Source organism: Drosophila rhopaloa, unplaced genomic scaffold, assembly GCF_018152115.1.
Source record: "Drosophila rhopaloa isolate 14029-0021.01 unplaced genomic scaffold, ASM1815211v1 contig_3, whole genome shotgun sequence".
Lineage (NCBI taxonomy): Eukaryota > Metazoa > Arthropoda > Insecta > Diptera > Drosophilidae > Drosophila > Drosophila rhopaloa.
Genome location: NW_025335123.1, coordinates 10147801 through 10172718, shown reverse-complemented (window position 1 = coordinate 10172718; position 24918 = coordinate 10147801). Strand labels below are relative to the sequence as shown.

Below are 24918 nucleotides of genomic sequence, written 5' to 3'. Positions count from 1 at the left end.
CCGTAAACTTAGACATGGCAAAGTAAAATCATTTTGAAAGTAACTTTTTAGTTATTTTCGAAGCGATTTTCAAACTTCTCCAACTCCACTTTGCCCACATGCGGTGTTTTTTTTTGTTTAATTTTTCAAATGCATTTTCTCTATTTGCATTTTATACATTTTTGAAAAATTATAACGATTTTTTTTTGAGATCTTTAGCTAGTTAAATATTAAAAACAAACTACTCAGCCGAGAATTTCCACTGAATCGATTATGCTCGTGTGTCTGGTGGATATTGTTGGTGAAATAAATTTGAAAATCCTAAAAAATTGCTTAACCACAGGTTTTAAATATGTATAAGGTTATATAAATCGATCATCTTTTTTTACCGAACACTAAAAATTATATATAGAAACAATGAATAAAAAGTCGTTAGCCTAAACTAGAGAAGGTTGTTGTTTTTGCGTTTTTCGAAACTGGTGTTATATGAAAGAAGGTGGCATTACTTTAAATTATATAATAGGTAGGGTTAGGGGTTGTAAGCATATACGTATAAGTCCGAGTTTATATAGCTGTAGGTGTAGAAAACTATTTGATAGATCGTCTATAAATACGTTAGTTTAACTGAACACATTTCTGAAAAATAAACAGAGCTTTCCATCTTCTATGCTTATGGGTGTGTTAGTATGCGTGGGTGGTTGTGTGTGTGTGGGAGTGTCGGTTGGTGTTGTTGCTGTTGGCAGATATCTCAGTCTAAAAGTGCACACGCACACACACACACACACCACTGATGAAAAGTTGCTCGTTTATGTATAAATGTAGGCTTGATTAATTACGAAAAAAAACCCTAACGAAAACTCAATTTTAAAAATAAAAACTATGTTTAACATGAACTAAGTGCGGTGGTTCTCGGGAGGGGAATGGCTGTGGATGGGGATCAGAGGAGCATTAGCAGCAGCAGTGGTAAGCCCAGGACCAGAAGCAGCACCAGCAACACCAGCAGCAAAAGCCAGAGCCAGGTGGTGATGGATTTCTGCGCAGGGGCAGGATCATCGCCTGCAGGCACAACTGCCGCTGGCTGCTGCAGCTCTTGCTCCCCCTCCTCCGCCGCCATGTTCTTCCGGCCGCCAAAGCGACGACGCTGCAGCAGGAGCAGCAGACGCACCAGCCGCTGGACACCCGTGCCGGTAGGCAGTGCCAGCGACACGTTGTTAAAGTTGCTGATGGTAGTGGCTTAGCGCCTGCAGTTGGTACTGATGGGGATGTGGATGCTGTTGGGGAGGCGGTAGCGGGTGCGGTTGCTGTTGCTGGTGAGGGTGGGGATGCCCGTTCTGCGGGGGATGCGCATGACTTCGGGCATGGCCATGCATATGCAACTGCCGCGTGCTGGGATAGTAGTTCGGCATTAGCGAGTGATAAGCGATCGCTGCCGCCGATCGTCCGTTGCCGTTGCTGATCGCGGACAGCGGCGGTGGTGCTCCCAGCAGTGGTGGTCTTCGTTCCATGCGCTCCGATCGCTCGTAGCCGGCAACATTGGTTGCTGCTAGTGCTGCTGCTGTAGCTGCAGCTACTGATGCTGTTGCTGGGGGGTTGCCAAGTGATGTTGTTGCCACTGCTATTGTTGCTCCTGTTGCTCCCGCTTCTTGTGCTGCTAGTCCCGCAGAGCTGCTGACCGGCGTTTCCAGCAAATGATGATGCCTGTGGTGATGGTGGTGATGATGATGGTTGTGTCCGGCCACAGATTCTCCGATGTTGATGTTAATGTTGCCGCCGTTGCTGTTGGTGGTGGCGTTGGTGACGCTGCTGCCAATGTGGTTGTGATTGGGAGCGCTGTTGTTGTTGCCGGTGCCACCGCCAGACGCCGCTGTGGACTTGCACTCTGCTGTGGCAGTTGTCGCTGCTGCTGTCGCCACCGTCGCCAATGTTGCTGTTGCCACTGCCGTCATCAGATTGCAGGAGTCAAGTCTTTGTCATTTGGAGTTGCTCTGCAGTGCCGTATTAATCTGGGTCCACAGCTCTTTCTTGCAGGATTTGGATCTGCAGAAGGGTCAAAGCAAGAGTTGGGTTTGTTTGGTTTTAAAATGCACCTGCAACTGTCTTGAACTCCCTGAAAGCTTACCGCTTAATGGACTGCAGCCAGTCCTTGAATTGGGCGCTGCCCTCGGGCGTGATCTGGAAGGCTGCGCGGGCCGCCACCACAATGCTGGCAAACTCCTCGTAGTCGCCCTGAGTCAGGTGGTACAGCTTCTGGTGTATGCACTGGATGTACCTGTGAAACCAGCAAAAAAAAAACACATTAGATATATACATTTGTCCAAGCACACAGTACTCACATCTGCTGGCACTTCTGGACGAGCGGCGTAAGCGCAGAGCGTAGGTGCTGCATCACCAGCTGGTGGTTGTTCCTGCCCAGATAGTGGGCGGATTCGATGGCCACGTCGTGCAGCACGAACGGACTCACAATAGAGTTGACCGCACAGATGCAGAACTGGTGCAGATACTGGGTGCCCAGCTTTTTGCTGATCCGCAGCAGCCATTTGACATCTTCGCCGTATGGGGGATTCCGGGCGTACTTTGCCTGCGGCCGGTCGTCGTGAACGCGGCGTGCCAGTGTTTCCATGGCCAGCATGCCCACGTTGTAGGCGGCCAGCAGATAGCGCAGCTGGGTGGGTCTGCGCAAAAATAAGAAGAAGGAATTTGTTAAAGCAAAGCCAAGCTAAAGCTGGATTGTGATCGGAGTCGGGATCACTTACGTAAACTGATGCGGTTGTCTTTGTCGCACGGGTGGCTGCGAAGGCGGCGGCTGTTGCTGCGGTGGTGGTGGCGCCTGCTGCATGAAGGGGTACACGGGGTGCTGGTGTTGATGCTGACGCATGGGCATCACTCCGACTCCCACACCCACGCCCGGTGGTCCATTCGGAGGCGGTGGCGGCGGTGGGCCGTAGTAGCCCTGCGGCGGACCAATCGGCGGACCCGGAGGACCCGCCTGCATTGCCTGGTAGGCCTGCGGTGGCATCGCCTGGAACGGTCCCGGTGGTGGTTGCTGCTGGAAGCCAGACGGCGGCTGGCCCGGATGTCCTTGCTGTCCTGGATGACCCGGTGGCGCTTGTCCCGCCATCTGGACCTGCTGCTGCTGCTGCACCTGCTGTTGCACCACCTGCTGCTGCTGCTGCACTTGTTGTTGCACCACCTGCTGCTGTTGTTGCTGATTGGGCGGCTGCTGGGGCGGCGCCTGCTGGTAACCGCCGTAACCTTGTGGAGGCGGCGGCAGTCCCGCCGAGATGTACATTTGCATCTGGCCGGGAGGATAGCTCAGGTTGTGGTGGTGTGCGTACAGGCCCTGGCAGAAACTGTACGGCGGGTACGGCGCCAGGCCGAGGGGAGCCAGTGAGGCAACGCCCACGGGCTGAAACTGGGCCTGCGGATTCGGCACAGAGCCAACTACCGGCGGGGGCACGGATACGGCCAGTCCGGGTCCAGGACCAACTCCGCCCGGCACCCCGGGATTCGGCATGCCCAGCTGCTGTTGTTGTTGCACCACCTGTTGCTGCTGCTGCTGCACCACCTGCTGTTGCTGCTGCACCGCCTGTTGCTGCTGCTGCTGCTGGAGCTCGTGCTGCTGTTGGGACTCGATCAAGGCGCTCAGACTGACCGCCGAGTGGTCCATGGTGTCGTCGTGCGGCTCGTGCTCGCTGTTGTTCGGCGTATTCCGCATGTACAGCTCGTACCAATAGCGTGCCACCTGGAACAGCACCTCCGGGTAGACTCCGCCGCCCTTGGCAGCCGTCTCCACGGTGAGACAGGCCCGCTCCAGCATCAGATCGCTCTGCTCCTTGCACTGAAGGATCGCACGCTGGATCTCGTTGGGATTGAGGGCGGCTGCATGGGGCAGAACGGAGAGGGCCAGCTCCGCCGCCGGATAAACCATGTTGGTGTCCCATCCACGCGACGCCCGATCCGCCATGCCAGCCGCCTCGGGGGGCGTAAGATGCGCCTCCCAAGTGTCGATCAGAAAACTGATCGCCGGCGCTCCAATCTCCATCGCCTGCCCCAGGATCCAGGAGACGTGCGACGAGTACGTCCTGGACAGCCAATTGGGACTCACACAGTTGTGCAGACCCAGGGCATAGAGGCCCAGCTGGAAGGCGCACATGTGAAGGGCACGATGCGGTCCATGGTGGTTCTGGCTGGTGCTCGCCTGGGTGAACAGCGATGTGGAACTATTGCCGCCGGCCTTGGTCAGCACATTCTTGGCCAACTCGAACATGAAGTGGGCACTCGCCTCCGACGGCTGGTTGGGTATCGAGGGGTATGCCCTCTTTCCCTTGTAGCGGCTCTCCTTGCTCCGGCTACTACTGGAGCTGCCACCGCCACCGCCGTTGCCACCTCCGCCGTTTCCTCCTCCACCGCTGCCACTGGGATTGCCATTGGGGTTCTGGCTGCCACTGGCCGTAGTGCTGCTGGAATTGGGTGTTCCTGTAGTTCCCGCCGCATTCGGTGTGGGCACAATGCCCTGGCCTCCGCCCGATTGGCTGCCACTGCTGGCCATGCTCAGTGCGCACATGCTCAGCTCCAGTTCGGCACTTGTGGAGCTGTGTGGCCGGCTGTTTCCGCCCACGCTGCCGTAATCCGCCGGCAGAAGCTCACACAGATTGGCCACCGGATTACAGTTGGACGAGGCGCACCCGGAGCTGCCGCCGTACTCGTGCTCCTCCCTGCGCGTTGGCTGATTGCTCGGCGTCCTCACCGGCGGATTGCTCGAGTAGTATGCGGGCAGGAGTGGCGCGTTCAGGAGCGTGTGTATGTCCCTGTCCAGCAGCTTCTCCATGATCTTGGCTATCTTGCGCGGCTCGTCCTTGTAGTGGTACAGCAAGGTCAGAGCCAGATCCCCGCGCTGCCGGCGGGTACCTTCACACAGCAACGGATGCTCTGCCTCCGAGACGTTGGCCTTCAATCCCAGAGCTGCCACTGCAGCATCGAATCCGAGGTTTTCATCGCTGTTGTGCTTGTAAAGCAGCAAACGTGAGCCCGCGTTGACCATGGATTTGCTTGCTGCCCCTCCTACGCCGCTAGAAGAAGCCACTCCAGGGCCAATCGTAGACCCAGCTCCGGGGCTAAAGGTAACCAGGGCGTCGAAGATAAACGTGGCCAAGTTAATCGGCAGCAATGCTTCGCCTCGTGTCTTGAAGGTTCCACTTCGCAGTTGCTCCGCTCGCTCTCGAATTACTTGCAGCTCCGCGGATCCCAGCGGCAAACGCTTGAGCAGAGCCAGTATGTCCGCCTCTTGGTTGGCCAGCTTCACCTCCAGCGGTTTGGTGCTGGCCGGCGGTCGTGGCATCTCCAAAGCAAACAAGCATATCCGAAAGCCGATGTGGTAGTGCTCCGAGTTCTCCGACAGCACGGTGCACAGGAACGCACACTTGGACAGCGTGGCGGAGGCCACGACTGTCAGCTGATGCGAGATGGGGTTCACGTTCTGTTTCTTCCCCTTCCGCTTGGGTGCGGGTGGCAGTTCCAGGAGGAGGTTGGGCGGATTGGCCAGCATCTGCTCGGCCAGGCGTACGGCCAGTATGCAGGCCTCCCCGCCGTGACCGTGGGCATGTAGACCCTCGGCTCTGGCCAGCAGTATATCCCAGGCGTCCTCCGTCGGTCGGACATTGGAGAACACATGCGGCTTGTCGCTGGAGGCGGCAACTGCAGCGGCTAGAACTCGGGCTGCGTGCACGGATGATGTGCAAGGCTGGTCCACCGAAGCACCCAGTCCCAGCACTCCCAATCCTCCTGCTGGGCTTGTTGCAAGGTGAGGTACACTGGGCATTACCGGCACCGAGCAGTTGGCGGCCATGGCAGCTCTGGCGGCTGCCGAAGTGCTGGGCACTGGCGTGAGATCTCCACCTGCTGTTGCTCCCGCTCCTCCCGCCACTGCTTCTCCTGCAACTAACCCGCTTCCACCGGCACCACCAACTCCAACTGCTGATCCACCCACTGCTCCTTGGTTAAACTCGTCGCTGCTGCTGCTGAAGGATTCATCCTTGCTCAGACGACGAGGTGTTTGCTGCACTGCACCACCCACTCCAACAGTCGCCTCCTGTCCAGCCATTAGCATGGAAGAAGTGGAGCTATTGGAGCTTCCCGACGCCGTAGATGCGGATGAGGAGGCCGAGGATGCTGACGAAGTGTCCGAGGTGGAGAGGGCTTGTTCAACACCCACTGGCACACCCACTCCCCCGACTGCCGGCTCATCCTTGCTCTGCTGCGACACTGCATCGAAGCTGCTCTGGGAGTCCGATTCCGTAAGGGCCGACTTCTGGCCGGGCACGAGCGCCTGTCCAGGTGGGCAGTAGTTGTGACTGCTGCTGGTGTCGCCGCCGAAATCGTCATTCTCACAGAATCCTTCGCTGCTGGCACTCGAACGATTGCCGTCAGCTGCTGCCACTGCCTTGGAGTTTGCCACAGAGGCACTGCCTCCAGCCGATCCACTAGGCAGCTGCTGCTGTGCGGGATTCACTTCGGCGGCGGCTGCTCCAACAGCGGCACTTACTCCTCCGCTTATTTGACCAACGACACCAGCACCAAGTCCTCCCACGCCGACAGCCCCTAATCCCGTGGGAAATCTGCCTGATCCTCCGGCAGCCACTGGAGCTGATCCCTCCAGATCGGCCGGATTCGTATAGAATCGCGACTCCCGAAAGGGTCTGTCCAATCTCTGCTTGAATACACCAGCGTGCATGCCATGATCGCTGGAGGCACTAAAGTAATTGTAGTGCTTGTTGTTCGTCATCAGCGCCTGGGTGGCGTTCAGCTGGCCGGGATTGTTGGACTCGCCCTTGAGATCCGTGTGCTTGAAGCAGGTGAACGGCGAGTAGTAGATGGGATTCGTGTCGTGGGTGTGCGTCACCCCCGGAATGGGGTAGCCCTCCCAGTCCAAGTAGCACGCCTCTATGGCCGGCTTGAACCCTATGAACAGTTCCGTCTCGGATCGCGAGTTCTGCTGGTGCTTGTTGGTGTAGGACGACGGCATCATCCGGCTCTTGACCACCCTGTCAAGTATCTTTAGATGCCAGGCCGTGAACTGGGCGTGCAGCATGTCCCGCTCATCCGGCGCCAGGCCGGGATTGAGCGCTGCCAGCCGCCACAGGGCCACGATCTCGTCGCACAGCGAGCTGCACGCATGCTGCAGAGCCGTCGAGTTGGAGTGCGTGTTCGAGTGCTTGCCGCCCGAATGGCCGTGGGAGCCCATCATTAGCGCCAGCTTCGTCTGGAACCACCAGATCAGTATCTGGTCGCAGACCATGCACTCCTCCGTGATGATCTCCAGCAGACGCACTGCGTTCCGATCGCATCGCCTGTACATCTCGCGTACGATCGAGAGCAGATTCCACATGCCCTCCGGTTCGCGACCTCGCAGCGGTCGCAGTAGGGAACTCCACTCGGCCGCCGCCGGGGGAGCCGAGTTTGTCAGATAGTTCACATCGCTGCGACGGGAAAAGAATGTTCAGGATATATTACGTTAATGCGAAATTTAAAAAATCTCACCTAAACACAATCGGGGCGGGCAAACAGAACTTAATGAGGATCCGTTTAATGTTGTTATGCAGCGTCTTCTCGTCCAAGTACCAGCTGGTCTGGTCGTTGATCGAGGCCCCAGCCGTTGGATCGGGCGCACCGCACACCGTGTTAATGGCCGTGGGCTGGGCACTAAGCAGCTCGTCCAGGAGCCGCTGGGCTGTCGGCAGGATCTGCTGGGGCAGCTCGCTGATCAGATACTGGGCGAACTTCTGCAGCTGGTCGCGTTGCAGCCGGGTCAACGACTCGGACACGGGAGCCCGCAGACAAACTTCCTGTGGCTGCAATTTAAGATGAGATTAAATTAAGTCTCTGGCCAAAGTAAGTTACAAGTTGGACAATTTACTTTCACAAAAACTGGATATACAAACTATCCACTTGAATATAAACAAGATTAAAGGAATTTACTTTCACAAAAACCTTTAAAAAGAAGCTATCCTTTTTGATCATAAGCATATTTTTAATACAAACAAATCATTTTATGACTCAACAAATTTCGCAACTGTTTCGAAGTTGATCTGTTTCTTAACTTGGTCATTGCGTTTCATTCAGTTATATATAAGAATTGACTTCGGGTACTAATTACAGATTCTCAAACTGATAAAGTGTAAATTTAACTATGTTAGATCGATTAAAATCACTTATGAGCTCTTTTAATTTAGTTTATGATACTAATGTTTAGAAAAATCACGTTTAGTCACTTAACCCTGCCATACTTACGCAATGAATGCGATGCAGACAAACGGCGACCACGTGGGAGCACCAGTAGGCGGACGAGGTGCAGGTGCAGTTGCAAGACGAGATGCGACGACGGTCAAAGGTAACGGCCACATTGAAGTATGCACGTGGCGTCTGACTGACCACGCTGGCCGACAGGTGAAAGCCTGCAAGCGGATCAGAAGGTTAGGGTTAGCATCCAGTTATTCCCTATTATTCAAACTTACCTATTTGCAGCGGATCCTTGACAGCTCGCAGCCGAAACAACGAGTCGCCGCGATTGAACTCGTCTGCTGAACTGTTGGCCAGGCAGGAATACAACCGGATGTCCTCCTCGTTGTCCGGAAAGCTCCAGAAAGCAATGCGCAGCTGCAACTGCTCCGGCACCGGCGGATACACGTGCTCCACCAGCTCGAACGGTATGTAGGAGGCCACACAACGTGCTGCCAGTTCGGCCAATGTGGAAACTTCTGGAAGAAGGTCGAAGGAATATAGAGAACATATCTATATATAACAATGCACAAAGTGCCATTGGTCAAATTTCTACAATTTGTTATTGTATAACTGCAAGAGTATATTAACTTCGGCTTGCCTTTCTTGTTATTGCAAGTAAAGGCTACAAACAAATTTCACTTCATTTTATGAATATGATTAAATCGGCCTGTATACAAACAAATTATTATCCATTCAATCCAAGACCTCGACCTTTTTAAACTCAATTCTTTTAAGTGGGGCCGTTCCGTTTAGCAACTAAGAAAATGTGCTATGTTTATGAAAATTGGCATATGGATAACATGAATCTTTTATATTTTTTAATAAAGCATAAAACTAACCGGGCAACCAGTTGAAAACTCCACAACAAAGGAAAACAATGAAAATATTTATTAATTAGAGAAGCTGCCAAATGACTAATTCCATATTTCTACCACCATAATTAAACACAAACAAAGCGAGGAAAAACCACATGCATGCACACAGACACAAGATACACATGTCGAGCATTTTATTAATTAAAGAACTTTTTCTGAGGCCAACGGGCAATAACCAGCGAAAGAGAGGTCAACAACGAGGTTGTTGTAAGGGTCGTACACAGAGGTATGAGCACAACCACACCATATTCACTATGCAAATTAGTTAGGCTAACAAATTAAGCTTAATCATATCAAGTTGATACTACCATCACACGTATCGTCGATAAATATTCAAGTTATATGTAGTACCATAATATGTATAATAAAGAAATACTGACATACCCATGAAGATAACGTAAATATTTCTTTCGCTGCTATTGGACTATGTTAGCATATAAATACATTATAATCCTAAGAACGAGTTTGGTTGATTGACATTAAAGATGTATGTATAACATTGAACTCGAAAATTTGACAGAGATTATTAAAAAACAAATGCCAAATTGTTAGGGACGATCGCTCCCAATAAAGCTGTAGCTTTAATTGAAACTGTAATCACCAAAGCTTTATTCCACCTTCCGGTCAGTATTATAATACATCCTGCAAGCGTAATTAAAAAAATAAACTCTAGCGTTATTCGGCTTTCTGTGATGTCTTGGAAAAATCATAAGAATATATATTGGCCACGCACTTTTTCCCTGCGTAAACCAATGTGATGCAGCGCAATTGAGTTGTAAATAAACAGAAATCCACTGAATTGGCATGCAAATAAACAAATGACAATGGAAGAGGGGGCCTGAATTTTAAAGGTCTTGTTCCCATTGCCTTTAAAAAGCAGAACGCAAAATACAAAAGACAAACAAACAAAAACAAGAGCCCCAAAGCAAAACAAGGAACAAGAAGCTTCAATATTATATGGTATATGGTGTTGCTGATGATGCAGAGCTAAGAAACAACAGAAGGTTCAAGTTCGCCCACGCGAGTTAAATACTCGAGCATAACCAGATCTCAGATTTCACTTTCAATCATAATCGATCAATCTGGATCCCAAGTCAACTAATTGGGTATCGATCAGAACTAAAGGTTTCCTTCTTTTACATTAGTTTGTTAGATATTTTTTAGATAGCATTTTAAAAGACCGCACAGTTACTACAAGTGTTTCAAAAATTTAAAAAGGCTTCCTTTATAAAAATTTCTTTACTAATCTCAAAAAGTCGATTTCCCAATCAATGAAATCAAAGTTAATTTTTTGTATTTAAGATAGAAAAGAGAGTATTCATACAACAATTTATTTTGCATATTTAAAAATTAAGTATTCAATATTCCATATTGTGTAGATAAAAAGATTCCATAAGTAATAAATTTAAAATAAATACAAATTCTTTTCAGTATAATTGGAGTGGCCATAAACAAGCCAAATCGTCAGCACTGAACGGCGAAGCTTATTGTTTTGTTTGTTTGTTTGTTTTTTTCGCTCGTTCGTCGACTCGTTTGCCTGCTCCCATTCTTTGTGCCCTCCGTTTCCCCCTCACCTAACTCTACTGTCTCGCTCAGTCGTCACTTAATTTTCAGACACTTTGGCACCATTTTATTCAAAGTCATTTTCCGCAAGCGCTAACTTATTGCTCATGCCTGTCCCCATGCATACACACAGCTACAGCGGAGGCTAACAAAATAGTTTTGAATAATTGAATTACGAATTAATTAATTTGGTGTTGTAAGCTGTGAATCGTTCTAAGCAAACTGATATGTACCCAAGATGAGGATAAAAATATAAGCTAAACTCCTTAGCTTTTAAGTGTATGTTTTATAGTGCTATTTCAATTTATTTTTGAGAAATAACATTTGCCTTTAAATATATATCTGGATCGTTATTTCCATTCCATTTGGCTGAGGAAATCGGGAAAGGGGGTACAAAAAGACAAAACAATTAAATGCATTTGTCAGATGAAAAATCGGCTGAGCCTCCAGGTACGGGGCTTAGCCGATTCCGAATGGCCGCATGAGTCAGAATGATTTGATTGAAGAAGGTTTAATAACCGATTCGTGTATACATTCGTGTTTTTTTTTGTTTGCGGATTCAAGGCTATTGCTTCCCCTTCAAACTGGTTTCCTCTTCGATTGAACTGGGCTTGCTCTTGCATTCCCTTTCGGAGTTTTTGTTTGCATTTTAATTTGTTTTCAATTTTAATGCATCGCAACTAACAAAACATGTAACAATAAAAAGGAGAATATATAATACAATGTCTCATGCTCCAGTTATTTTTGTTATTACTGAACGAACTCGCAAAAGTAGGGCCGGAGGTGCTGAAGTGCCGAACTACGGCGAATGCATTCGTCACACCGGTTACCATTACCACCCCCAACTCCGATTGGAGTCGTGTATACATATGTACAAATGCTACATGTCTCAGCAGGGGGTTCCAATTTACATACCATGTGCACGACACCCCTTCCCCCTATTTCTAGGAAATAATCAGTTTTGAGTTCGTGAATGTGTACTTATATGTGGTGTAACATATTAAAACCGAAAGTGTATTAAGTACTTAGTGTGCCTCACAGAGTCTAATTAATTTATCAAAATCAATCAGTAATGCCTGGGAAAAGATTTCTCAATTATAAAAATGGACCATTTTTCACATACTTATGATAATTGAAAAGGCTTACATATGTAATAGAATTGAGTCACAAATACTTTCCAAGCACATAGAAAGAAAATGGAATAACATTTTTATGAAAAATAAACTATCTAGTCCTTAAGCTCTCTAGACCTTGTAAATGATAATATGCTGAAAATTATCTTTTTGCTGCGCCCTCATATTTTTGGCTTTGTCCGCCGTGTTTCCAATGGCAAATTTAGGTTGTTCGGCACAAAAAGCTCGCTCAAAAACAAAATAAACCTACGCAAAAAAGGGGTCAAAGTGCCAACAAGCATTTCTGCACGTGTGTGCTGCATATGTTGGTGCAATTGTTTTGGCTGCGGAAGTGCATGAAACTGATATGTACGGCGAAAAGTGAAATATAAAATTGCGAGCCGGTGGGTTTATTTCAGCCTCAGCTGGTCGGTCGTGCGGTGTTTCAGTTTCAGTTCGGTTTCAATTCGAAATTGACACCGAGCGGGCCTCGACCCACTAATTAGATGATGACATATGGCAACGCCGGCCACTCAAGGCACGCACACACTGCCCGCACACCACCATACATGCACACACACCTCTCACGGACACAGAGTGGAGCTGCATTGTCAGCACTGCAGCGTGACCATTCCACGGTTTCGGTTTATTCGGGGTCATTGCATCGCATCGCATCGACGTTCCACGTTCATGCGGGGCCCCACTCTGCGAACATACTTTATCTGGGGTGTTCCTAAGGTCTGAACACAAGAGTTATGGACTCGATAAAAATGGATCGGGGTCACCCAAACCTAGCACATCATAACTTGGCCGAATACGGTTGAAACATTAAATTCTTCGCTTGTCCTGTCTCAGATCATTAAGCTCTATCACCTGTCATAAACAAATATTTGCAAATTTTTCGTAAATTTTGACATAACTGTTTATTAAAATGATAAGATCAATTGATCAAAAATAAATCTAAAACAAGAGAAACAATTGTAGTGAATGAATTGACGCAAACTTCTAAAGTCTGGGTCACCTTTTTACCGAGTTAAAGAATTATGTCAAAATTTGTAAGGTATACCACATTAAATTATAATGGCAAATCGGGGTCACCAAAATGGAATGTTTACAATGTTAATGCTACAAATCTGTGTAAACTCAGAAACGGAAACAGAAGCTTTTATTACATAAAATTATTTTATTACAAAACACTAATCAGGACGTTAGATTACAAATTATGTTATTTTTAAAGCCATCCATTTCCGGAACTTGAAATTACTGCAAGACATTCCTGCCTCAAAATATACAGAAAAGTAGCAGAAATCAAATCATAAAACAATTACAACTCTGAATCAATTCAGTGGGTTTCCGGCCAACTGTAAGCACAGCTATGTATTATATCTGTGGAGCCTGTGCAAACAGAGGAGCTGCAAGGTGTGAAGGGAATAATGAACTCTCGTCCGTGCCGTCGTCTTTATTTTTATTACATCCCCTCGGGCAGGTTGTGGTGGTATCCTTGAAAAGGTTCTTTGACACAACAAAGCGAGGCTCTATACGCCTCAGCATCGACTTCGACATCGTTCAGCTGGCAGCAGCGACAACGTTTTGAGGCTATATAGTTTTTTGTTGCGGTTATTATGTCTTTCGAGCATGAAAATGCAGCTGGCTTTGCCTTTGCGCACACAGCTAGCCGCAGGGCTAACACTCTAGCTATTTCCCCGCCAAATAAGGCTCTTACCATGACCAACTCAAGCTAGATTTAAAAGTGAAATACTCCTAAAAATAATCTGCTTTATAGTTTTAAACAATTTTAAAGTAGTAGAGCAGCATAAATAATATTTAAGATTACAAAAACATTAAATTCTTTTTTTGCGATTTCTAGACAGGAAATGTAAATAGAAACATGGCAACGCTCCCTAGTGAAGAAAGTTAAGAAGATGGATAATGGATCTTCTGTTTCCCTCTCCGTAGTCCTTTGCTGCCCATTCCAAGTATAGTCCTTTTTCTCCCCCAATCCTTCATACTCGAGCAAACAAAGAAGCATACGAATGCAGTGAATGGGCAAATGACGAAGAAAAGAGGAAGACAGAGACGAGGACGAACTGCGCAGTCGCAACCAGATATCCAGATATTACATGATGATAATACTGCAACTGCGCACAGGATACCGAAAACGTGTAAAAACGTCTTTCAGCAGGCCCAAAACAATGCCCTCCCGTACACAAACGTAATAAGCCACAAAAAGACAAAGGAGACGCAAAAAAAGGTAAAAAGGAAGAAACGAATAAAAATAAAACGTTGGCAACTAAAGTCGTGATTTTGACTTTCGCGATAAGCAGAGGAGGGGAAACGAAAAAGACAATTGCAGACGGGCCAACAACAATTACAGCCAGCTTGTTGTTGTGCTTAAGCCAATTTTACAAAATTTACCAACAGCGAAAAGGTCACGCGTATAATTGCAGACAGCACAGCGTGGCCATATTCAGCCTAGAGTCGCATTTTACGAGAACTATTGCAAATTGGGGGTGATACCTTAAGAATGAATTCTCATATCTGTTTACAAAATGTTATTTTATATATATACATATTATTGGACGCCACAAACAAATTTTTAGTTTTAAATTAAATAACCAATTAACAAGCATTAGAATTGGTTCGACAGAACCTCACAGTGTCGAAGAGCAATAAAATAATTCATACTTTTGTATCTTGCTCACGACTATACCAATGCAAACCAACTTTCCCTAACAAACGTAATATATGAGCCAAATGTTTATGCATGTATCGGTGAAACTCATTCATGTTTTGAATAACTGAAACTTAATTTCCGATATTTTCAAAGGATTCTCTTTTAATTGATATAACCTGATTGCACTATTGTACGGACAATCATCAAAAATAGTAATATCACATAACTTATTGCTCTGAGTACAATCACTTTATGGTGGGGACACTCACCATAATATCTGCCGCAGGTGGATGTGTTGGCCATTGCCGCTGCACTGCCGCCCGGTGTACATGAACCGGAGGAGGCACCTGCTCCGAACGGAGGGGCTCCTGTGCTACCGCCAGCCACCGCTCCTCCTATTCCCAAGCCGCTCAGACCGCCGCTGCCAGCACCGCTGCCCGCAGCGGGCTTCTTCCAGCCGCGCCAGTTGTTGCACAGCGATTCGGGCTCGGAGCTCCAGCTGCACAGGGAGTCCTCCTCGAAGCGGATCGAGTCGTCGAAGCTGTAGCGATCAATTTCCTCTGGGTTCCATTCGTTGGCTGCTGCTCCTCCGGCGCCTGCTCCTTCGGCGCCAGCGCCGACTGCAGCCGTTCCTCCGCCTCCTCCTCCATTGTTGTTGTTGTTAGCGTTGTTGTTGTTATTTCGGGCAGCAGCGGCCACAGCTGCCCCGCCCCCAGCGTCGCCACCTCCTCCTCCTCTGTTGTTGTTGCTGCCGTTGCGATTCGCCAGCGTGAGGCTGAGATTGTGTGTGTTTACAGTTGCTCCTGAGTTCAGCTGCTCCTCCGTTTGTTTGTTTTTGCTCCGTTACGCTCTCTCTCTTTGCTCTCTCCTCTCTTTTTGGATGGATGTATAATAATGGATCTCTGCCAAAACGCTCAATTTAAAATCGTGTAAAAGGCGAATTTCTTTTGAGCGTTCTCCTTTCTGTCTCTTTTCCTCTATTCTGTCCCTCTTATCTATCTCTCTGCTTGATTTGCTTGCTGTTTTAATTACTTATTTACTGTAGATTTATGCTTAAGTGCTTTACTTTTAACTTTAGGTTTTTGAGTTTAAAAACTATTTTTGTTTATATGTACAAAATACGTTCAGTGCGTCGCTGCCCCTGCCTGTGTCGCTGCCTCTGCCCGCGTAGACTGCGACTATTGTTTGTTGTCGTTGTTGTTGCATGTGAACTTTTCCGTATCCCCCACCGAAAGAGGGAGCGAGATGGGGCGATGCGACTGCCAAAATGAGAGGGCCAATTTTGTAGTTGTAGTTGTTAGGTTGTTGTTGTTGCTGCTCCTCTTCTTCTCCACCTCCACTCTCCCCTTTCCACTCTCTTCGCCGTTAATTATTTTTTCACTCCTTTGCTTTGTGGCTCATCTTCGCTTTATCCTGCGCGCTCTCTCACTTGCTCTACTCTACCCCTCTCTCACTCACACAGCACTAGCAGCAACAACAACGCTGCACACAACATCAATATATTGGATATATATCAACACTTTTTCGCCTGCGTGTGTGTCTGTGAGTGTGCATGCGTGCGCTTGTCGATTTTCACTGCCTTCTTTTCTTTGTGTGTATATGCGCTGCGCGTTGTGTTTGTCTGCTGCGACCGAGTGTGTTTGTTGGTGTGTGTGAACGAAACGAAATGCGTTTAAGGCTAACGTTTTTCAAAAAATCCTTTTTTTGCGGATTTCGCGATTACCGACAATTAAAACGGCACTGCACACGCGGCCTCCAAAAGTGCGGCTCTTAAATTTGCTGCCCGAGTTACGATTTGTTTGATGCTACGCACGGTTTTCGGACACTTTTACACGGGGCTTTGTTTTTACCCATCGCATCGTCGACTCTTTGCTTCAGTGCTAGAGCTGAAACAAAGTCGATGGTTATTCAATTCTATCGATATTGCCAGAAGGAAGCTATCGATAGAAACTCACGGCGCTATTAAACATCGAGTTTAATCGATGGATTTTACTAAAATAATCGCAAACATTTCCAGCTTTATTTCCTGGCTTTCCCGATCTTTTAAAGCATATTTCGGGCCAGGACAAGATGCCCATAACCGGGCTGTGCATCGAGCTGCGTCCCAACCTGCGCAGCGGCGTCGCCTTCTTGCGATTCGACCACCAGATCTCGCAGACCCACGAAACGCGCCTTGTCATCCGGGACTACAATGTTTACATCAGCGAGAAACCGAGAAGGCGGGAGAATCAGGAGGACTTCAGTTCGGATAGCGATAGCGAAGACTCCGACGAGTTGTTGCTCATCCGGCACGACCACTTCGGCATGGACATTGGCTGCTTGTCCACTTTCCTGGTCAGCGGCAGCCACATAAGCTTCCGCTTCAACTACAACCAGATAGATTTGGATGCCGTGGATGGTGGCTCGGTGGAGGTGCCTCTAGCACCGCTTCTCCTCTCCTGCCACGAGGATGAGGTTATTTCCATCAACTGCCGCGACTGCCGGGCGGAACTGGTGGAGGCCAGAAACTATCGAAGGCTGAGGGAGTTTCCCAGCTGCGTGGTGGATCCAAGCGAATTCTTCTGCCACAATCATCATGGACAGGGATGCAAGACCCAACCTGTCAGTTTGGTGCCCGGCGAAGTAGATCTTTTCTACGGCCTTAACTATGTGGTCATCAGGCTTAACGAAGATAATCCGCACGTTCTCAATCGCGAGGATCACTTGTACTGCAAGCGCTGCATGCGTTTTTTGGGTCAGACCATGTTCAATTGCGCCGCCGCTCGCCTCTGGGCGGATGCAGTGCGTTGGCTGCCTGAAGGAGCGACGGCAGCTGCCCCCGGGCGTCACTTCTTCAAGAGCTCTACGCTGACGCAGCTAGTCAAGCGAGTGCTCCACTCTCTGTGGCCACAGCCCCTGCCCCAGCTCTGTTTGAGCACTAGTCGCGCTTTGCTGGTCACCTCGCTGCCCAGCCGGAGGCAACAGTACATGTTCCTGCACGTAGTGGAGTCGCAGCTCCGTGTTCTGCGTCGGATTCGTCCGGATTCAAACCGGCTGCGCTGCTACCGCACCTGCAAACTATACTACGGCGTTTTTGGATCCGATCCACCGCTGCTGGCGAAGTGGCAGGCCCAGCAAACACTGCCCCAAATGGAGATCTCGCCGGATATGTTCCTGGCGTTGCAGCAGAGACTCGAGTTCAACGGTCAGTTGATTCCGCACGCCTGGCGCGTGAACTCCGAGGAGGAGCAGCTGCAGCTGACGTACTTCTTCTATGATAACGAGGAGCAGCCCGAGGGCGTGGCCGTTACCTCGGATGTTTTTCTGGATCAGCTAAGCCATATGGACGACAAGCAGAAGGAGCAGGATCAGTACGAAACGGATGCAGGACATGCTAGCGAAAGCGACGACGAGTACTCGGATACGGACACGGACTCTGAGGCGGCGGTTCATTCGCTGGGCAAGCGGACGCTCCCCAAACGCTGCCCGACTCCGCCACGTTCCTGCCTCAACATGTCCACCTCCATCTCGTCCGCTTCTTCGGAGGATAAGTAGTTCCCCTCGTTTATAACCCTCCGCAAGTCAAAAGTCTAGATCCCTGTTTTCTTTGCTTTCGTTGTTGGTTGTACATAGGTGATAGAATTAATGGTTACTTGGTTATTCTTTACTTATAATCCTCTGCTTAATTTTAAAATTGAATCCTTCGGTTTCGTTGGTCGTTGTAGATAATCGTTAGAATCAATAGTTAAGCAAGCGGAATTGATCTAGCATTAAATAATATTGGTTGGTAGTCCATTCTTTAAGTCAATTTAATAGCCTTCCAAATGTGTGGTTATTGATACTCAATCTTTTGTTTTGTGGAGAAAAATTTAATTTTATTACTTGACTCGATTTAGCCGTATATATTTTGATATAGTATAACAAACGTTTTGCAACAAGTATTAGCTGGATAAACAATTTCAATGTGGTGGACATTGCTTCCTTATGCTAGCACAAAGACAGTGAGTCCCATAACTGTAAGGCCAGGGCTGAGAAGTTACAATCTTGGTCTCACAGTTGCGAATCGCACTGCACATCTAATCAAAAAATAGTTTCCGTTTTTTTACACGTTCACTTTAGTTTAAACTTATTAAAAAAAAAAGAGAGTAGGAGTGTAATATATTCAAATTAAAATTTAAATATTTAATTTTATTGTTATACTTTCAAAGAACTGAAAAAAAAGTTTTCCAAAATGTGACTTACCAAAAAAAAATTTAAAATATATGTGAATAAAGGACATCATTTATGTCTCGTTTGGTTAAAACAAACAAAATTATTTAAACTACATATGTATAATTTCAGGAATAGAGTTGACTACGTTTCAACTCCTAGAATATTTAAACGAAACTATTATTGTCAACATTTGTAATTCAGTTTTTAACTATGACAAGAAATAGCCGAAAAAATGCTCTGTATTTTTGAAACTCTGATGTAAACTATAAAAATACCTATTTGTATGTAAAGTCAACGGGATGAATGTAAAGAAGAGCAGTGCGCGCCAGGACTAAAAGACGGTACTTCAGACAGGACAGTTATGACACGCACTGTCTGCACACTCGATAAATGTGATTGAAGACGCTTTGGGTAATCTCAACTTGTGTTTAGTTTTAAGCGAAACTCATGTGTTCATCCAAACAAAGAGGGGACAGAAGGCTGGCCAGGATCAGGCGAAGCAAATCACCTGAAGAGTAAGGGTTAATAAAGTTGGAATCGTACATTCATTTCATAAAGGAAACTAGGGTTTAATCTTTTGTGTTTCGGGTTTTAGAAATGCCAATGATCACCTTTCATCCGCTTTTGGTCAAAGCAGTTCACTTGGCCAAGCGTCGCATCTGCTGGGTCTGCTCGCTCATGGAGATCTGGGCATTGTCCGCCTGATTGATCAGCGCATCCAACTTGTCCAGCTGCGAGTCCATGCGCTTTTGCTTGGCCGCCTTGGCGGCGCTTACCTCGGCGGCCGTGGGCGGCGGCTTTGCCTGTGGCTGATCTTGGACAGGCGGACGCTCCTCCTGGCTGACCATCGATCCCGATCCCCCCACGCCCGCTGAAAGATCCACTGAGCCCGAGCTGGCTCGAGCAAATATATTAGTTAAACTGCCACAGGCCGTTTGCTTAAAGCGATTGAGCTTCTGCTGGGTGCTGGACAGGATGCTGTTGAGCTCGCCCAACTTGCCGCCCACATTGCCCAGGCTTTCGTCTTGTTGCTCCAGCAGCTGAAGGGTGAAATTCAGTGGCGATTCGCATGGGCAAATGAAACTACATACCACCGCCTCGGCAGCCTCCTGTTCGGCCACCTCGTGCTCCAATCTCGCTTGCCGCTTCCGCTCGAACTCCTCGGGATCTGGCGGCTGGAGACCCAGCAACTCCGCGCGCTGGCACTCCTGCTCGTAGGTGCTGTTATCAGGCTGATCCGACATGCTTCCTTACAAACACTCTGTCACCCAACGACTGGCGACAGCATCGATTTTTTGCTGGTCGTGGCCCCAATCCGCCCACTTGGTCATAGAGTGGGCACAACGCATGCGCATCTCTGGCTATCTTGCATCACAGCTGATGCTGCGACTTAGAATTTAAACATAAACCAAGGCGGTGGACTAAACTAATTTAATACCTAATTCCGCTGATTTCAAAGAAATCAATCAGTATTTTCTTTAAGCTACTGAAACACATAAAAAGTTGTAATATGTTACTCATATAGTCGCTTCGCTCGACTACGGCATATATTACTTTCGGATCATAGAATTTGTTTATCGAAATACAGCTAGCACTAACTACAAGTCAAGGGGATCACGAGGAGTCCGCACAGCGTTCGTAGATTTGGATGTAGGACTCGGTGAGCGTGATCATCTGAGGCAGGATCTCGGTGACGTGCAGGTCCTGCATTTCGTACCACTGGCCGTTGGCCTTGTGCAGGATGTGGGCGCGATAGGTGCCCTTTTTGGGATCGCCATCGTGCACGATGTTGGCCACCAGATTATATTTCGTGTCCTTGACATCCTTATCGCGCTGCCTCATGCCCAGAATATCTCCAAAGTCCACGTTCCTTAAAGTCATACGATTTGTATTAAAGATTCATAACAATTGCCATTGAGAAACTCACTTGATGGGGAAGTTGACGATGGTGGGATTCTTCTCCAGGAAAAACGTGTTCTTGGTGAACCGCTTAATGTACAAAATTATAAACTGCGGCAGACGGGTGATCTCGAAGCGCTTCATAAAGTTGTCCTTGTAGGTCTTGTACTCCTTTTCGGCACTGCCATTGAACTTGCCCAGCAACTGGTAAAGATTAACCTGCGGAATAATGTTCTCGCGAAACTCATCAGTAAACAGCGGTGGCGGTGGCAGATCGCAGGTGAGGTAGATGAAATTGGTGTGCTCCACTTGGTCCTTGTACTCCTCGGTGGCCAGCAGCTGTGCCTTGGCCGTGTCGTCCAGCTCCACTGGCGGTATTTTGCGCGTGTAGATCTGCATTTCGCCCAGAAAGATCTTGTAGAGTATAGAAGAATTCGGCTGCTTATTCCCTTTTAAGGCGCGATGCAGTGTATTTAGGAACCAGGACAGAAAATCGATGGGATCGCCCTGCTCGGTGATCTGGAATCGCTTGCTGGACCACAGCACCACCGCTTGGAGCATCTCGTGCGGCGATACATGCGCTTTAAAGTTGCGCGGATTCCACATTTTGCGCATCAGCTCCCCGAACCGCTGGACCAGCGTGAACATGGAATCGCCAGGTGGCCGCTTGACATGCGCATAGCTCTGCTCCCGCAGAAAGTAATCCCTAAGTGGCCCGACGTGGGAAAGGGCGTGCAGCACCACATTGCAGTAGTCGTTGGCCTTGATGTTGTTCAGACCTACAACACCGGGCAAGTAGAGAACTCCGTCCACAGTGCGCGAATGCTTTGGTTGCAGTTGGTCCAACTTGCTGATCTCTTGGCGTGTGAACGTGGGATTCAGCACGTATTTGATGTCGTCCAGCGAGGAGTCAATGATCTCATAGTTATCCGGCAGGCAGTAGAACCTCAGTGTGTGCAGATTGAGGAACACGTGATGGGCCTCGCCCACAGAGTGCGTGTAGGCGTGGGTGTTGGTGCCACGCCCCTGGAAGTACTTGCCACAAACCAGACACGCATAAACATTAATCCTAGTCAGCGAAATGGAGCACAGCTTCTCGAAATCAAAGTCCAGCAGGTTGCGGTTAATTGTGTCCAAGTAGGGGCATACCCTGTACTTCGGATTGAACACGGAGGGCGTCTCTATCGATGGTAAAGCTCATTAGTAGCCTTGTCTCTAGATCGCAGTATATCAACAATATTTACCATCATCCTCGACGAGATTCGCCGGCTTCTTCTCCAGCTTTACGCGCTTGGCTGCTAAATAGTTGTTTTAGGCACTAAAATTAATCCGAATTTATTAAATATCTTAGGACCTACCTGGTGGTTGTGTTTGCGCCATTTCTTCAAGACGCCTTAAGTCAGTAATTCATTTAATTATAAAAAAAATAAAATTGTTGACTGCCTGTTTTGTTGTTGGAAAGTTTGAGGCGGTGGCAGTGTTGTACAAGACCAACACATCGATAACTTGAGGAATCGATGTCTGGTTGCGATATTGAAGCCGTTCCCACTGTCAATTAAAATTGAATAGATTATATTAAAATTAATCCATTTATTTTGTCGTCTTAAAACTTCGAAATCCGGTTTCAATACGTTAAGTCATAGTTAAATAAAGCCTAAGATACAAACCCTATCCTTATTACGACGCTTCTTTGCTAAAAGTGAAAAATTCAGGTAATTTTCATACCATTCTGGTTTTTGAAAATGTTTGTTAAGATTAATACTAAATATATTATGATATGGGTTCAGAAGTGTAGCCCAAGATAAACATATAATTTAAGTGCTTTAATAATCAAACGTTGTCACCAAATCCATTGTATTTGACCCATAACTGGTTAAATTAAGTTTAAAGAAATCTGTATGAATGAATTTCACACCCATCTTGATAGTGATAATGAGAACTAGGTTAAACGTACAGTTTTTTACCATTACAAAAAGGTTTTCTATATTTAAATGAAAAATAGATTACACTTTTGGGCTGCTACATATTTCCAGCTCCAAATATAATTGCAACTCCAAAAATATTTCCAAATCAAGAGCTCAGCCACCTATTGATAATAAAGTCTCCAATAAATTAAGAAACAGGTTCAGCTTGAGAACTCCTCCAACGAATCCGGCATCTGAAGCTTATCGGCGGCTCTATTTATAAACGATTGTTTATCAGCTTTGGGGGGCCTTTAAACCGACGGCCACCCACCGCCACCCCCTTTCCAGGGGAGATCTTCTTTAAATCTGCGATCGAGAAACGACCTTAAACGCCCTAGTGAAGAGAGCCAAAGCTCCCGATCTCTGGTTGTCCGGAGAAAGCTCTGGCCGGCGATATTGCCCCGATAAGATGTGAACACTATTTCCAGTTCAGTTCTGTCTGCGATCTCCGCGTAAATACTCGGAAGGGAACTTTCCACGGCAGGCGATTACAAATAGAGCAGCGATCACTATGTGGGCAGATCTTGCGGGAAAGGTGATCTTGGTGACCGGAGCAGGAGCCGGAATTGGCCAGGCCCTAGTCAAGCAGCTGGCATCCGCGGGAGCCATCGTCATCGCGGTGGCCAGAAAGCCGGAGCAGCTCCAGGAGCTGGTGGCCTTCAAACCGGAGCGCATCCAGCCCCTGCTCCTCGACCTCAGCAGGTGGCAGGCGGTGCGCGAGGGCCTGGCAAAGGTGCCTCAACTGGACGGACTGGTCAACAACGCGGGCGTGGCCATCATCAAGCCGTTCGAGGAGCTCACCGAACAGGATTTCGATACGTAAGCGGCGATTCTCCCAAGAACTCCAAGATACTTGACCCAAGTTAAATCACAAATCACTTTAAGACTTGTCCTATAATTTACATATATTGGGCTTGCATGGTAAACCTTTTTTTCTTCTTTTGATTTTAAATTTTAAATTAATTTTTTCTCGACTTGAAACCCAAAAAATTTAATTCTTAAGTGCACAGAAAAATAAATACATTTAAATTTTAAATGTTTAATTTTTAAATGCCAGCACACAAAACAAAACAGCTATCTTATCAAATTGCTTATAATTATTGCCCTGCAAACGTTGTTATTGTTTTATTGGATTTTTTATTTTTATAAGAAAATTCAAAACATAATATAAACACCTACAAGTTCAAATGCTTATTTTTAATACCTATCAGCTAATTTTAAATTCGTACTTACAAATTTTAAAAGTAGTAAGCGTTTTCTTGTTGTAATCCATTTGAATTTTTAAAATCAAATTATTTTCAAAATTTGATAGTGTTTAGGAGCCTCCACTTGTTGCTTTGATCATTTGACAGACCGGCGCTCTTATCAAAAAAGTTTCGCTGTTTTTGGAAGATCATGATCACCGAATTCATGAATTCTGATAACGATTATCACGATCAGGGCAACTAGAACTTCAACTGACCTCCAAAAATTGGACCTACCCCCAAACGTATTTTACCTAGTTTTAATTGTAAGTACTAGCCCAAATATTGGAGTTCCCCCATTGCAACATTAGTTTTTTGACGAGTAGTTTCCATGCTGGGAATATATATGTATAAGACTGAGTATCGGGTATCTAGGATGAGGATTACGGTTTTCTTGTGGATTAAAACAAATACATTTTCTTCTAGCCACTTTGATGTGAACATAAAGGCGGTTTTCAGTGTGACCCAGGCCCTGCTGCCCCGCCTCAAGGATGGAGCCTCCATCGTCAACGTGTCCTCGATAGCGTCGACCCGATCCTTTGGTGGCCACACCGCCTACAGTGCCACCAAGGCGGCCCTCGACTCGCTGACGAAGTCACTGGCCCTGGAGCTGGGTCCGCGCAAGATCCGTGTCAACTCCGTCAATCCGACCGTGGTGCTGACCAAAATGGGCGCCGACAATTGGTCGGATCCCGCCAAGAGTGGGCCGTTGTTGGCCCACATTCCGCTGAACCGATTCTGCGAGGTGCAGGAGGTCGTGGACGCCACCGGTTATCTGCTGAGCAGCAAGTCCAGCTTCGTGAACGGTCACCACATCCTTCTCGAAGGAGGCTACGCCGTTTCCTAAGAATAAATTTTAAAACTCCAATGTGAAATCCGGAAGTTCGATAAAGTAAAACATAAAGCCAGCACAAAAACTGTTTTATATCCTTGGCCGACCTATACTTCTACATACTTGGATGTATGTTATCGAAAATATCGCAAAGAATTTAAACTTTTTTGGTAAACCGACTTTGCAGAAAAGTGGCCAAAAATAGAGATACAGATATTCGACCTCAAAGTACTACTTTGAAAAGCTTGTGGTATAATGATCTGTGATGTACCATTAAAATTTTTGAAAAATGTTAAAATAATTTGAAA

The 24918-nt window shown here is 47.3% G+C and overlaps 6 protein-coding genes across 8 annotated transcripts; 2 read left to right on the top strand and 4 right to left on the bottom strand.

Moving 5' to 3' along the window:
* Positions 1-1190: 1190 nt before the first annotated feature.
* LOC123037949 (midnolin homolog) lies at positions 1191-1925 on the bottom strand. The gene has a single exon (XM_044460835.1). It carries the CDS (start codon positions 1923-1925, stop codon positions 1191-1193), a length of 735 nt encoding a protein of 244 aa, XP_044316770.1.
* LOC108049789 (zinc finger SWIM domain-containing protein 8 homolog) lies at positions 1845-15323 on the bottom strand (the record flags this gene model as incomplete). Its single annotated transcript, XM_017131104.1, has 8 exons — positions 1845-2016; positions 2099-2248; positions 2313-2651; positions 2733-7454; positions 7516-7826; positions 8266-8429; positions 8490-8732; positions 14750-15323. Coding segments are annotated over 8 exons (6570 nt in total), but the record flags the coding sequence as incomplete, so codon positions are not given.
* On the top strand, positions 15322-18254 carry LOC108049872. Its single transcript, XM_017131248.2, has one exon. The coding sequence runs from the start codon at positions 16551-16553 to the stop codon at positions 18012-18014; it is 1464 nt and encodes a 487-aa protein (XP_016986737.1). The 5' UTR covers positions 15322-16550; the 3' UTR covers positions 18015-18254.
* Positions 18255-18307: 53 nt separating this feature from the next.
* Positions 18308-20017, bottom strand: LOC108049873. Of its 2 annotated transcripts, XM_017131251.2 has the most exons (3): positions 19763-20016; positions 19283-19711; positions 18308-19179 (listed from the first exon to the last, which is right to left on the bottom strand). In XM_017131251.2, the coding sequence occupies exons 1-2, from the start codon at positions 19913-19915 to the stop codon at positions 19310-19312; spliced, it is 555 nt and encodes a 184-aa protein (XP_016986740.1). In that variant the 5' UTR covers positions 19916-20016; the 3' UTR covers positions 18308-19179; positions 19283-19309. The 2 variants fall into 2 exon arrangements, with proteins under 2 accessions (XP_016986740.1, XP_016986739.1); XM_017131250.2 differs by having other exon boundaries at positions 18308-19711; positions 19763-20017.
* A 157-nt stretch (positions 20018-20174) lies between these two features.
* LOC108049871 (U4/U6.U5 tri-snRNP-associated protein 2) lies at positions 20175-22042 on the bottom strand. Of its 2 annotated transcripts, none has more exons than XM_017131246.1 (4): positions 21929-22042; positions 21815-21868; positions 20599-21751; positions 20175-20541 (listed from the first exon to the last, which is right to left on the bottom strand). In XM_017131246.1, the coding sequence occupies exons 1-4, from the start codon at positions 21948-21950 to the stop codon at positions 20286-20288; spliced, it is 1485 nt and encodes a 494-aa protein (XP_016986735.1). In that variant the 5' UTR covers positions 21951-22042; the 3' UTR covers positions 20175-20285. The 2 variants fall into 2 exon arrangements, with proteins under 2 accessions (XP_016986735.1, XP_016986736.1); XM_017131247.1 differs by having other exon boundaries at positions 21815-21865; positions 21929-22036.
* Positions 22043-22943: 901 nt separating this feature from the next.
* Positions 22944-24695, top strand: LOC108049885 (L-xylulose reductase). Its single transcript, XM_017131268.2, has 2 exons — positions 22944-23353; positions 24205-24695. Exons 1-2 carry the CDS (start codon positions 23046-23048, stop codon positions 24623-24625), a joined length of 729 nt encoding a protein of 242 aa, XP_016986757.1. The 5' UTR covers positions 22944-23045; the 3' UTR covers positions 24626-24695.
* Positions 24696-24918: the final 223 nt, after the last annotated feature.

Bases quoted from the DNA above. Each gene is read 5' to 3' on its own strand.
- LOC108049885 (XM_017131268.2), top strand. From the start codon at position 23,046: ATGTGGGCAGATCTTGCGGGAAAGGTGATCTTGGTGACCGGAGCAGGA. The intron at 23,354-24,204 runs GTAAGCGGCGAT...ATTTTCTTCTAG, and splicing joins ACCGAACAGGATTTCGATAC to CCACTTTGATGTGAACATAA.
- LOC108049872 (XM_017131248.2), top strand. From the start codon at position 16,551: ATGCCCATAACCGGGCTGTGCATCGAGCTGCGTCCCAACCTGCGCAGC.
- LOC108049873 (XM_017131250.2), bottom strand. From the start codon at position 19,915: ATGTCGGATCAGCCTGATAACAGCACCTACGAGCAGGAGTGCCAGCGC. The intron at 19,712-19,762 runs GTATGTAGTTTC...TTCACCCTTCAG, and splicing joins AGGAGGCTGCCGAGGCGGTG to CTGCTGGAGCAACAAGACGA.
- LOC123037949 (XM_044460835.1), bottom strand. From the start codon at position 1,925: ATGACGGCAGTGGCAACAGCAACATTGGCGACGGTGGCGACAGCAGCA.
- LOC108049871 (XM_017131246.1), bottom strand. From the start codon at position 21,950: ATGGCGCAAACACAACCACCAG. The intron at 21,869-21,928 runs GTAGGTCCTAAG...ACAACTATTTAG, and splicing joins GGCGCAAACACAACCACCAG to CAGCCAAGCGCGTAAAGCTG. The intron at 21,752-21,814 runs GTAAATATTGTT...TACCATCGATAG, and splicing joins GAATCTCGTCGAGGATGATG to AGACGCCCTCCGTGTTCAAT.